The 13,314-nt window shown below is 64.3% G+C and overlaps 1 protein-coding gene across 8 annotated transcripts in view; it reads right to left on the minus strand.

The window, feature by feature from the left end:
* NFIX (nuclear factor I X) overlaps positions 1-13,314 on the minus strand; it is a 144,304-nt gene that overhangs the window by 18,516 nt on the left and 112,474 nt on the right. For 6 of the 8 annotated variants that reach the window (XM_084610510.1, XM_084610511.1, XM_084610516.1 and 3 more), the window contains 6 exons: positions 8,209-8,271; positions 7,274-7,348; positions 6,286-6,406; positions 5,724-5,860; positions 2,277-2,399; positions 240-415 (listed from right to left, as the gene is read on the minus strand). In XM_084610510.1, coding sequence (XP_084466636.1) covers positions 240-415; positions 2,277-2,399; positions 5,724-5,860; positions 6,286-6,406; positions 7,274-7,348; positions 8,209-8,271 — 695 coding nt within the window. The remainder of the gene's footprint in view (positions 1-239; positions 416-2,276; positions 2,400-5,723; positions 5,861-6,285; positions 6,407-7,273; positions 7,349-8,208; positions 8,272-13,314) is intronic. The other 2 variants (XM_084610513.1, XM_084610515.1) reach the window with 1 other exon arrangement.

Genomic DNA, 13,314 nt, shown 5'->3' on the forward strand with positions numbered 1-13,314 from the left:
AACCTTCTACATGCTGCAGGCTAGCGTGTCCCAGTCCCCTGGCCCCTTGGAGGGCGCGTCAGGCCCCTGTGCTACACTCAGCCCCCCGACCGGGATCACACTGCCTGTCCCGTGCCCCCCAGAGACAGAGAGAGAGACAGAGAGAGAGGAGAGAAGAGGAGAGCCATGGGGGGGCCTTGTTCGCTGGCCAGCGCCCCCCAGGGGGCGGCATCCGGAGGGGCGTGGCCGGCGGCGCTCACCTGCCCGGTGCCCTGGCCCGACCCATCGGAGCAGACGAACTGCACGAACTCCTTGAGCGAGTCCTGGCCGTGGTGGTGGTGGTAGCGGATGGTCGGGTGGGTGAAGTAGGGGCTGGACTGCTGGATGATGGAGGTCGACGGGAAGTGCAGGGCCGAGGCTGTTGCCCGGGGGCTTCCTGGGACGGGGAGAGAGAAAGTGGGGCAGGGAGGTCAGGGATCTGCTGCTAACAGCTGCTGTGGGCCCCCTCCCTGCCCCCTGAGCCGTTCAGGCCCTGTCCTCTCATTCCCTACCCCCCCTCGCCCACTCACTGGGCCCTCCGAGCTTCAAGGACCACACGCCTAGCGGCAGGGCCATTATGGGGCTGAGCCCCACATCCTGGTCTCTCTCCCCTTTTACCGTCCCACCAGAAGGCAGGGCCAGGGGCGTCATTCCGCGGCTCCTCTCCGAGACACTCCCCGAGAGCTGGGGCCCTGGGTGCCCCGCCGGACCAGCCAGCGGGTGCCACTCGGGCGCCGGACCAGCCAGTGGGCCCCACCCGGGCACTGGCCCTGACGAACCAGCCAGTGGGCCCCACCCGGGCACTGGCCCTGACGAACCAGCCAGTGGGCCCCACCCGGGCACTGGCCCTGACGAACCAGCCAGTGGGCACCACCCGGGCAACAGACCAGCCCGCAGGTGCTATCTGGGCACAGTTGCCGCTATAGGGCTCGGGGAACTGGCAGGGGGTGCGGCACTGGGGGGCAGGGCTGCAGCTTCCTCCTTTGGGGGACCCCTCGGATCCAACCATCAGGGGCCACATCAGCCGGGTGCGTGGGGGGGCCAAGTCCTAGAGGCCAAGTTGTAGTCGGCCCTTCGAGTGAAACACCCCCCCAGACAGCACTACCCCCTCTGACCCCTCCAATCACCCCCCACCACCGCCGTCACCTCCAATCCCCCAAGTCACCCTCCTGCCACCACTGCCCCCCAGTCACACCACTGCTCCTTCATACCCCCCCCCACCAGTCACATCCCCACCCCATAATCACTCCCTGCCCCTTCAGGGCCTCCCCACCCTGGTCACCCCCCCATCACCCACTGCCCCTTCATACCCCCCACATCGGTCACACACACACCCCAACACGCCCTGCCCCTTCATGGCCCCCCACCCCAGTCACACCCCCACTGCCCCCAGAGAGGCCCAATGACCCCGGCGCCTGCGTGAGCCCCCCAAGAGCTGCGCAGACGTCCCACCGGCACAGGCTGAGGAAGCCCCGAGCAAACCCACAGGAAGGGCTGGGCCGCCGGAAACGGTTTGAGTGAACCACACCTGCCACAGCTCTGCCGGCGCCCCTCACTCCTGACCCGCAGCCCCCTGCTAGCCCAGCCCTGGGCTCCTCCCAGCCCTGCCGGTGCCCCTCACTCCCAATCTAAAGGAAGCATTTCCTAACCCTGAGAAGTGCCGGGTGGTGGACCGGTTCCCCCAAGGAGGGTGGTAGGAGACCTGTCCCGTGGGGAACGGGCTGCTGGGGCCAGGGCTCACATCCCCTCTGGTTGCTGGCAGCTTCCTGCCCTGTATGGTGCTAGCATGGGACAGTCCAATAGTTGGGACCCAGGGTTCCCTGCCTGCGGGTGCTTTGGGACCAGTAACCACAGCTCCAGGAGAGAAAGGGACCCCCCGGTTACAGCAGGGGGGCCGGATGCAGCAGGCCAGCTCCCGAGCCCAGCAACGCCAGAGTCACTGCACCAAAATCCCAGCTAATCCAGATCTGTCTAAATCCTGGCTATTCTGGAATCACTCTGGATTAACTCCACCAAGATCCCAGCTATTCTGGAGTCACTCTGGAGTCACTCTAATAAACCCTACTCAGGCGATGATTGCTTAATGCAGCATAAAATCTGCCCTTTCCCCAGCATCTTCAACCCTTTAGCTGCCTCGACAGAGGAAAGACAGAGACAGAGAGAGGAAAAGCGAGAGAGACCGGCTGCCAGAACCACCGTGGCTTGGAGGGACAGGGTCCCCGCCCTCCCACCCCCAGGATAGCGGCTTTGGTTCTCACCTGGTCTGACTCCTGCAAGGACCGGCAGCGGGTGGTGGCTGAAAGCCATTCTTGGGGAGGTGGTGTGGGTGGAGAGGGCGCTGCAGAAATCCAGCTTCCCTGACTTCTTTAGGGAAGCCGGTCCTGGCAAGGAATCAGCGAGAGAGGGCAGGTTTAACAGGCGGAAAGATGGATTAGTATCTGCTTGAGTCACCCCTGCTTGACCTGTGCCCCCAGCCGCTGCCCTGCCCCCTGCTGCCCTGGCATCCCTGCCCTGCCCCCTGCTGCCCTGCCCTTGGCTGCCCTGCATATCCCTGCCCGTAAGGCCCCACCGGGGGCCTGGATTTTGCAGGCTAACTCCAGTGTCTCCCTAGCCCTGGGCGTCCCCCCGCCACAGCCAGGCCACGGCAATCCAGCCATCGGCTTTCAGGGCCCCCCTTGGCTACAAAGACCCGTGCGTTGTTTGGAAGCCTGGATCCACGTCGCTCTGATTTGCCTCCTGGGATCTGAGCCTCAGGCCTCTGCCTGCCAGACCGGACTCTGATGTTCATGTCTTTCAGCCGCAATTTCCCGCATTCATGTGACTCCAGCAGCTGGAGATTTACAGAGAGCCCCAAGCCCGGCGAGTAATGACACTGACCAGGTGTCGCTGCTTGGATCCCCCAGGCCCGGGCCAGTCCTGGCGCCCAAATCCCCCTCCCACCCCCGCTGCCACCCATCTTCCCATTTGTCAGGGACAAACCCGATGTGGCGGGGGGGGACACGGACGGACGGGGGGGACACGCTGCACGATCCCCATCCTCACGCGGCTGGCTGGTGTGGGAGGGAGATCCCCATGACCACCTGCCGGGGTGGGCACAGGCCCCGGCGTTGGCTGCACCTAGAGGGACCAGAGGTCCCAGTTTTATAGGGACATCCCAAGATTTGGGGCTTTGTCTTGTACCAGCGCCTCTTACACCCCCCCGCCGCCTGATTTCTCACTCTTGCTATCAGGCCCTACCTGCAGCCTCCGGGGCACAGTGTCAAACGGGCCATGGGGCACAGTGTGGTTTATGAGCTGGGCCGGGGGAGCCCAAGGCTGGGCTAGCCGGTGGCTGTGGGTCGGGAGTGAGGGGCACCGGCGGAGCTGTGGGGGGAGCCCCCATCTCTGTGATGGCCCAGTGCAATCTTGTCCATGGGTTTGGTGCCATTACGCCCTGTGCCAGCTGCAGGTTGGGGGCAGCTGCCGGTGCCGCACTGGGTTGCTCTCAGGGCCCCTCAACCCTCCTTCTGCTCCGCAAACTGCCTCCCATGATGCCTGGTCCCAGCACCCCCAGCACTCACCCCATTGACAGTGCCAGACCCCGCCCCCTTTGCCCATGCTGCGGCTGGCATGGTGCCCATGCTGGCAAGCGTCTCTCCTTTGTGAGTGTGAGCTGGAGGGGGTGATGCCTCACGAGCAGCACCCTGACCTCCTGGGTGGGCAGCATCCAGGGTAATAACCTGCAGGCCCAGCAGAGGCCGCTGGCCTGATGGGATTACAGACTAAGACTTTGCCCTCTGCCGGGATGGCACATGCGCTGCCCCCTGCCCCCATGTTATCAGGTGCCAGTCCCCACCCCCACACGGCTGGGGCCCAAGAGATCTGGATTTGGATCCTGGCACTCAGACTCGCTGCCTGCCTATGCCTCAGTTTCCCCATCTGATCTGTCTGCTGCCTGCTGTGTGTCTGCTGCTCCCAGTGTGGGGGGCACCTGGAGAACTGGCAGGACTTGGGGGTTATCACAGGGGGGGGCTCCCAGTGCCCAGAATGACGCCTGTCAGACACAGTGCTGATCAGAGACTCTAGCATGGACAGAATGGAAATCAGAATAACAATGCCCAGTTCACACAGACAGGGGAAGAGGCTCACCAAAGTCTCAGAGCTGGGAAAAGAGCCAACAGGTCCCGGCTCCCAGCCCCCTGCGCTAACCACTAGACCCCACTTCCCTCCCAGAGCTAGGATAGAACCCAGGAGTCCTGTGTGACAAAGTGGGACTGTTCTTAATGTTTCCTCTGAATACTGTAGGGATGCCTCAGTTTCCCCTAGGCATTTCTTAAGTCTCTAGGTGGTGGGATAAGGGGGTGTAATTGGTGCAGAGCAAAGGGCCAGGGTACATAAATGGCCAACACTCTGTCTCCTGGCAACTGATGGTCTGGGCCCTTCCCCCCTGCAAGGTGAGAGCTAAACGGTTGGAGAACAAAGGGATCCGGTGCCCTCCTGGCCCCAGAAAGGGACAAAGCCCAGAGGAGGAGGGGCTGGAGAGAGTTTCAGTTTGGGGCTGGCTGGGACATGGAGTGAAGTGCGGACATGGCTGTCTGGCTCACTGCCCCCCAACATGGACCCGGCTGAGGGGTCCTGTTCTCTATACCTACAAGCTCTGTGTTAGACCATGTTCCTTTTGCCTAATAAACCTTCTGTTTTACTGGCTGGCTGAGAGTCACGCCTGACCGCGGAGCTGGGGGGCAGGACCCTCTGGCTTCCCCAGGACCCCGCCTGGGCAGACTCGCTGTGGGAAGCGCATGGAGGGGCAGAGGATGCTGAATGCTCCAAGGTCAGACCCAGGAAGGTGGAAGCCGGGTGAGCTTCTTGCTCTGAAGACAGGCTGCTCCCAGAGAGGAGATCTCACCAGAGTCCTGACTGGCTTCGTAGGGAGCAGATCCAGAGCATCGCCCGGGGACTCTGGGACATCCTGGCTCCCAGGCCCTGCGTTAACCACTAGACCCCACTTCCCTCCCAGAGCTAGGATAGAACCCAGGAGTCCTGGCTCCCAGCCCCTGAGCTAACCACTAGACCCCACTTCCCTCCCTTAGAGAGGAGTTTTCGTTGTTCATACAGAACAGTGAATTGTTCAGAGATAGAGTGGGGTGAATGGAGAGAGATAGACGGACAGACAGAGATGGACAGACAGCAGCTCCCAGACAGCCTCACCACTCACTGCCCCCTGCCCCCGAATGAAGGGCCGTGCCAGGGTGACACTCTGGGGGTTCGCCAGCTAATTCCTTACAGTAGCCAAGATGCTCTGGCCCCCGGCTCCCGCAGGCCTGCCCTGCACCCCACTCTGCCGGTGCCCCTCACTCCCGACCCACAGCCCCTGCTAGCCCAGGCCTGCCACCCCGCACTCTCCCGGTGCCCCTCTCTCCCGACCCGCAGCCCCTAGATGCCGAATGACTCTGATGCTTCTGTGACTTGGACCAACCAGCTCCTGGCCTCCCCACAGCACAGCCCCCAGCCCCACATCCTGCCATGGGGCAGCTGCATGCCGCCCGGCCCAGCTCTTCCTTGCAAAGGCCAGAGTGCAGCCGTGCCCCATGGCCTCCCAGGGCCCCGCACGGAGACACGGGGGGGGGCAGGAAATCTGGGGGGGCCCCAACCCCCTCACTCTGGGCACCGCCCCACGAGGCCACATACCAGGTCCCTGCCCCGATCTGCACCCCCCACCCCCGTACCTGCGTCCACATCGTTGGGCCAGCCGCTGGACTGGCTGCTGCCGGCGGCGGGCGAGCGCCCCGTCCCGGGGTAGAAGACCTCGTCCACGGGACTCTCCATCTCGCTGTCATCCAGCGACTTGGGGCGCTTGGTGGAGCTGGGGGGGGTAGAGAGGGGGAGACGTTGGGTGGGGTGACAGGCGGGTGGGGTGGGGCTCAGGGCCTTTCCCCTCGAGGGGTGCCGGCCCTGATTGGCCCCAGGGCAGGGTGACAGGCGCGGGGGGGGGGGAACAGGGCACGGGACTTTCCCCTCTAGGGTTGCCGGCCCTGATGCAGTCGCAGGGCGAGGATGGGCTGGCTCAGCGGGTGGGGAGTGGGACATGGGGCCTGTTCCCTCTAGGGGGCATCAGCCCCAGGGTGGGCTGGGAGTGGTGCCCGTCTGATGACAGAGCGGGTCAGCAGCCTGTGTGCAAAGCGAGTTTGTCGGGGGGGAGAGGCCGAGGGTGGATGGAGCAGAGGGGAGAGAGCCCCCCAGGCCGGGCAGCACAGGGGCGGGGTCTCCCCTGGGCAGGATGGCGCGTACCTGGTGGAAGGAGGTGACGTTATGGACCGCCGGCCCAGAGTCACCTGGTTGATGTTGTAGTAACTGGGGCTCTCCAGATCTGCCAGGGAGAAGTTGGGACCTGATGCCGTGGCCACGGGAGCTGCGGGAGGAGAGACAGCGGGTGAGGGGCAGCGCAGGGCACCGGGCACACAGGCCACCGCCCCGCAGCTGGCTGCAGGGGACTATGCCCTGTACAGACCACCTGCCGGGCACAGCGACACTGCAGGCAAAGCAATCACAGGACACTCAGGGCCCAGCTAAGGCAATTCAAGGCCTACCCATAAGCCCGCCCCCGCCCCGTAGCCCCGCCCCCTCAGGGTGACGGGCTCAGGCTCTCTACAGGCTCAGGCAGTGTGGGTCACGCTCAGGTCCCATTTTCGAGCTTTTCTCCCCAACCGCAGGGGTTGGAAACTTTTCCCTGTCCCAGGAGAGCTGCGACTCTCCTGGGCCAGTGCCCCTCGGCGCCAGCCCCCCCTGGCTCTGCCGACGGTGCCTAGGCCTTCACCTGGCCTGGGGCGACAGGCTCAGCTTTTCAGGTCGGGCAGAGGGGATAGAGACGGAGCCCAGCTTCTGCTTGGCCACGGGGCACGTGAGCCTGCTCTTTTGCAGTGCCTGCCTCCCCTACCCCCCAGCAGCCATTGGCATAGCTCCTGAGCCAGCCTGTGGACGTGCAGGGGGCTCCCATGTCACGGCCGTTCCCAACCCCCCTAGGATCCGCTTCCCCAGGGGGAGCTGAATGAGATTGGGGGCCGCAGGGCAAGGGGGAAATAGATTGAAGGAGCGAGACGGAGACAGGGAGCAGAGCATGATTCTCCAGCCGCTCTGGCCAGCGTCCCCATACCCTGCCATGGGCGTCCTGTGCCAGCTGGGCACCCATCATGGGCAACCCATGCCAGCCTCTCTAGCCAACCCCCTGGAGACGGACAAGGAGGAGAAAGGACCCCCGCCCCCCAGGCCCGCCACTCACTCTGGGAGACTCGGACCAGCTCTGTCACGTTCCAGACGCCCGACGTCACAAAACAGTCCTGGAAAGTCAAATGCCCTGAAGGGAGGGAGGAGACGGGCGTCAGCGCGGCAGCAATCGGGGCACGGAGCAAGGTGATGGACTCAGCTGGTGCCCCTCACTCCCGACCCGCAGCCCCTGCTAGCCCAGACTTGCCCCCCCAGCTCTACCGGGGCCCCTCACTCCCGACCCGCAGCCCCTGCTAGCCAAGCCCTGGACTCCCCTGGCCCTGGCTCTGCGGATGCTTTTCGATCTTGGGAGAGGGAATAGGGGGGATAGACAGAGGGCTGTGAGGGGCTCTCACCAGTGGGCAGTGGTTTGATGGGGGGATAGGGGGGGCGTAGGGGGTTATGCGGGGCTGTGGGGGTCTCTCACTGTTAGGCAGTGGTCTGATAGGGGGATGGGAAGATGAGGGCTGTGGCGGGCTATGGGGGCTCATGGGGGGCTGTGGGGGTTTCTCACCCTTGGGCAGTGGTTTGATGGGGGGATGGGGAGATGGAGGCTTTGGGGGGACTATGGGGAGACTGTGGGGGGCTATGGGAGGTTGTGGGGTGGCTGTGGGGGCTCATGGGGGGCTCAGGGGGTCTCTCACCATTGGGCAGTGGTTTGATGGGAGGCTGGGGGCACCATGGGGGGCTGGGGGGACCTCTCACCGTTGGGCAGTGGTTTGATGGGGGGCTGGGGGGCACCATGGGGGGCTGGGGGGTCTCTCACCGTTGGGCAGTGGTTTGATGGGGGGCTGGGGGGCACCATGGGGGGCTGGGAGGGTATCTCACCGTTGGGCAGTGGTTTGATGGGGGCTGGGGGGCACCATGGGGGACTGGGAGGGTCTCTCACCGTTGGGCAGTGGTTTGATGGGGGGCTGGGGGGCACCATTGGGGGCTGGGGGGACCTCTCACCGTTGGGCAGTGGTTTGATGTCCACATCTCCTTGCTGGTTTGAACTGTCTGATTGTCCGGATTCTGTAACACACAAACAGAGAGCGACATCAGGAGCTGGGCAGCGTCTGGCAAGGGGGGCCCGATCCTGGTGAGGTTCTGGGCCGTGCCCGGCACAGGGGGCCCGATCCTGGAGGGGGTCTGTGTCGTTACCATAACAGACAACAACAAACCCAGACCCACCCCGGACCCTCCCCGTAGTTTGTCCCAAACTGACCTTCAGAACAGTGCGCCAGGTGCACCCAGGAGAGCCATGGCCCCTCCCCATTTCCCCCCTCCCTCCCCCGCAGCCTTGGACCCGGGGCGGCCTCGGGGCTCTCGTAGCGCTGCTCAGCCCTCCCCCTTCATTTTCCACCTGCTTTCCAGTCCCCCCTGATGGCCCCCCAACACTGGGCATCGCAGCCACCCCCCTCCACCCCAACTGCACATCAGGGCACAGCCCCGGCACTGCAGGCGCACAGTTCGGGCGTTGCAGTGACATAGTTTGGACGTTGCAGTGGCACAGCCCTGGAGTTGCAGTGGCACAGTTCGGGCGTTGCAGTGCCACAGTTCGGGTGTTGCAGTGGCACAGTTTGGGCGTTGCAGTGGAACAGTTCGGGTGTTGCAGTGGCACAGCCCTGGAGTTGCAGTGGCACAGTTCGGACGTTGCAGTGGCACAGTTTGGGCGTTGCAGTGGCACAGTTTGGTGTGGCAGTGGTGCAGTCTGGGCTTTGCAGTGGTGCAATTTGGGCATTGCAGTGGCACCGGTCGGGCTTTGCAGTGACACTGCCCGGGCATTGCAGCTCTGGTGCCATGCGTGTTTAGCGGTAACCTCTGCTCGGGTTAATGGGCCACGTGTCGACCCCCTTCCTCAGCCTGCATCCCCTGGCGAAGGCAGCGGCCCCTCAGCGGCAGGGTGGTGCCATGGCCCCGCGGCTGGCGCTGGGCACAGGACTGGGCCGAGGACCCAAGAGGTCGGCGCTGCCCTGGATTCTCCAGCTGTGCCCCGTGAGGCTGCCCAGCGGGAACCTCCAGGCCTGAGGCCTCCAAAGAGTTAATTGGCTCGGCCTTCCTTTGCCGGCTTGGCACAGGCGGCCGCCAGCCCGCGGGTTACCTATGTCAACAGCCCACGCTCTGCCCCCCTCCTGGCATCAGCCGGGGCGCCACCCCCTGCCCCGGGTCCATCTCCTCCAAGGCCCGGCTCCCCAAAAGCTGGCTCAGGCCCCGCTCCCCGTTCGGCCCTGCCGGCTGCTGGCAGCCATCTTAAAACTTGGCAGCCATTTTAGTGCTGGCGGCTAGCTGCGGCCCCATGGCTGAGGGACGGACGGGGCTGGGGGCTGAGCCCTGGGACTGGGGAAACGCAGCCTTCAAAGCGATGGGGGGGGGCTGGGGGGAGGGGGCTGGCACGGGAAACACACAGGTTCTCGAGGCCTCCCCAGGCACAAGCTCCCGCCAGCTCCGGGGCCAGTGAGCCAGCCTGGGGTCAGAGTGGAAGAGGCCGGGCACGCTGCGTCTGGGTTGCAGGAGAGGAGTGGGGTCTGGTGGTTAGAGCAGGGGCCGGGGAGCCAGGATTCCTGGGTTCTCTCCCCAGCTCCGGGAGGGGAGGGGTGTCTGGTGGTTACAGCGGGCGGGAGCAGGCCTCCTGGATTCTATCCCAGAGCCCTCGTTAGTGCTGGCTAACGACCCAGTGGGGTGGGGCTCACAGTGCTTGGGGGGTGCAGGGCAGTGCCCTCCCTGGCTGGCCAGGAGCTGTGAGACGTCCCAGAGCTCAGTGCCCTCAGCCCAGCCTGGGCAGGGGCTGGATGGAGGCTGCTCCACCAGGGGCCCCGGCAGGGAACAGCTATGGGGCAGCCCCCTAACGCTTGGCCACACTCAGCTCCAGAGCTGGGATAGAACCCAGGAGTCCTGATCCCCAGGTCCCCCGCTCTAACCACTAGACCCCATCCCCACTCCTCCCAGCGCCAGGGAGAGAACCCAGGAGTCCTGCCCCAGCCACGCCTCCCTCCATCAGTTCTGGTGGGGGGAGAGGTCCCCCCTCCCCAGCCTTTATCCAGCGACTAAACCCTTATCGGGAGGCAGCAGCTGAACAAACACAAACCTGCCGCTGGCAGAGCCCCTACAATGCCCGGCTGCTTTATCTCGCCCACACAGGCCGAGCACGGCCCCCCGCCAGCAGTGCTCGGAAGGGGGCGGTAAGCCAGGCTGGATTTTACTGGCCCCCCCGACCCCCGTGCCAGCTTCTCCCCGAGGAGGCTCTGAGACGCCATCGGGTGCTGGGGGGGTCGGATCCACGGAGACGCCGTAATGCAAGCTGGTGCTAAGCCGGGATTCTGGTGCCCCTCACTCCCGACCTGCAGCCCCCTGCTAGTCCACCCCTGGGCTCCCCTCCCCCAGAGAAAGGGTGATGGAAGGACTGAGCCGGGAGGGGGCTGCCAGGGCTGCCCCTAAGCCTCCCCCTAGGCGAGAGCAGGGATCGAACCCCGCCTCCCCCCGAGCGGAGGGAGACTCGCCCCAGGCCAAGGGGCGCTATAGGGGCTATGACCTGCAGGCCGAGGGGGTGCTGCCCACACGCTGTAGCTCATAGTGCCCTGCTCGCCCAGGTTCGAATCTCAGCACAGACTTTCCAGCCACCCAGTCCCTGCCCAGGGCTCCCTGCCCAGCAGAGCTCATTAGCTGGGCCCTGCCCCTGCCTGCCCAGGCCAGCCCCAGAAGTTGGGGCGTGATTGGCTGGGGGGCACGGAGATGGAAGGGCCAGCGATGGCAGCCATGGAGCCCCCTCCTCCCTGGCCATGGGCAGTGCCCTCTCGGTGCCAGGACTGTAGCCCCCCCCCCCCCAGCTCCATGCACTCCACAACAGCTGCTCGGCTGTGTGATCCTGGCCGAACCTGATCCCCCCCCACCCCCAGTGCCCCATGGCAGATCGTCTCTGCACTCCTGCCTGCAACTGGCCCATGCTGCCAGCCTCCAGCGCCCCCCTAGGACCAGCCCCTCGGGCTTCCTCCCGCTGCCCCTCATGCTGGGAGGCTCCTGGAAACCCCCGCAAAACTCCTCCTTGTCCTGCCAAACCCTCCTCCAACCTCCCCTTGGCTGAGACGCCGACTAACCCCCGCCCCCCGCCCCGACACTGGCCAGGCTGCTGGGGAGCAGAGCCCACTGCTGTCAAGCTGCCCAGAGCTGGCCCCGTAGGCTCCTCCATCCACCCATCACTCCGTCCCCACCTGCTGTCTCTGGGCTTGTACCTAGATCGGGGCAGGGACCATCGTTTTGGAGTTTGTACTGCACCCAGCGCCACGGGGCCCTGGGTGCTACCGTAATACACCTAATACGTAAGAACGGCAAGACACTAGAACAATCCCTAAGCTCTTGATAGAATCTTCCACCATCCAAATCTTCCACTGATAGAATCAGCCTCCACCATCCAAAATCACTTGAGAGCAAAAGGTCATCCTATGGAGCGAAAACGCTCCAGAGCCAGCAAAGGGTTCATGGGAGCAGCGGGCCTCAATCACCCTTAAATGCATAGAAATGTCCATACACAACTGCCCGACCCCAGAGATGGCTGCAGCTCAGTGCCGGGCGAGGGGTCCCTGTATAAACAGCCCCCGGGCCCCACCCCAGAGGTGGCTGCATCTCAGCACTGGGTGAGGGGTCCCTGTCTAGCCAGCGTGTGGAGAGTTTGCAGTCCTGCCAGGTGAGCCAAGGCAGCAGGACTGTCCGATGTGCTGCTGGGCGAGGTTGGCTCCCTCCCTTCAGGCTCTGGGTTCTGCAGAGACCCCCGTGCCAGCGGCTCTGATGCTGGCCAGCACCGGACGAGCCCTAGGAAATGCCCGCTAGGAGCAGACCGGCAAAGAAGGGGTTAGAGCTGCCTGGTGAGCTGGTGCGTAGGGCTAAGCCACACCTGGGCAGAGGGAGATGAGCTCACAGGGCTCAGGAGAGAGGATGGACCCCCCAGCAAGCAACCGATCACCTCCCCCACACTGCCGATCACCACCCGCAGCCCGAGCTCCCCCACACTCCGCTTTCCCGGTTCCCCTCAATCCCAACCCACAGCCCCCATGCCTGAGCGGATGGGCCGGGCCAGGCCCCGCGGGTGGGTTTTGCCCTGTCCCATGCCTGGGTTTGGTTCCTCACCCAATGGGCCCCCTTGGACATGCTGATATACATGTGCACACTAACCCACCCAGTCTGCAGGGGGCGCACACGGGAACACACCCAAGGCACACGCCCTCACTGCGCTCACACAACAGGCTCAGCGGACGCACCCAGCTCTCACCCGCCATGGACACACAGCACGCAGACAGGCCCACATGCTACGCACATGGAATAGGCCATGCCTCGCACACTCAACATTTGTGTGACACACATGTAACACGACACACACACACACAGCATGACTGTAACGTGCACACATGGACAAAATACAGTCATGGAACATACACACAATAGATGTGCAAAACACATGTAACACCCAGGTCACACACAAAATACACACGTCACACACACATTCCCCCCCCCCCCCCCGACATCTCTGGTGCCTCCTGGACGGTCTAACCCCAGCTCACCCTGGCAGCGCCCCCATCCTCCTGCAGGAACTTAGCAAAGAGGGGGAACCTGCCTGGCTCTGGGACCCGCTTTGGGCACTGCAGCAGACCCCCCCAAACCGCCCATTTGCCTGCGGCACTTGGAATGGACCTGACCCCAGACCAGATTTGAATGCCCCCCACAAGCTCTGCCCGGCCTTGGGGTAGGGAACCAAACCCCTGCCAGCTCCCCCGGATCCTAGCGGCTCCCTGCTCCAGGGGGCTCATCCATGGGGAAGGTGCCAGAAAGAAACTGGGACAGTCAGAGCCCCCCCAAGTGAGAGAGGCCTGTGAGGGCTGCACCTGTGGGGCTGGGGGCTCCACAGCACTGCCCCCAGCTCTGCTGGGTTTATGGGGAAGAAGTAACTGCCCCCGACCCACATCAGCCAGGTCCCCAGAATCTCTGGACGTGCTGGGTTGCCCCCCCCCTCATCTGGAAGGCATGGGAAGGAGACACTGGCAGCCCATGGGAATATGGGGCCCCCCAAATCACCCCGGTCCCCGACCC

The sequence above is a fragment of the Lepidochelys olivacea genome (genome assembly GCF_965140295.1).
Source record: "Lepidochelys olivacea isolate rLepOli2 genome assembly, chromosome: 20".
Classification (NCBI taxonomy): Eukaryota; Metazoa; Chordata; order Testudines; family Cheloniidae; genus Lepidochelys; species Lepidochelys olivacea.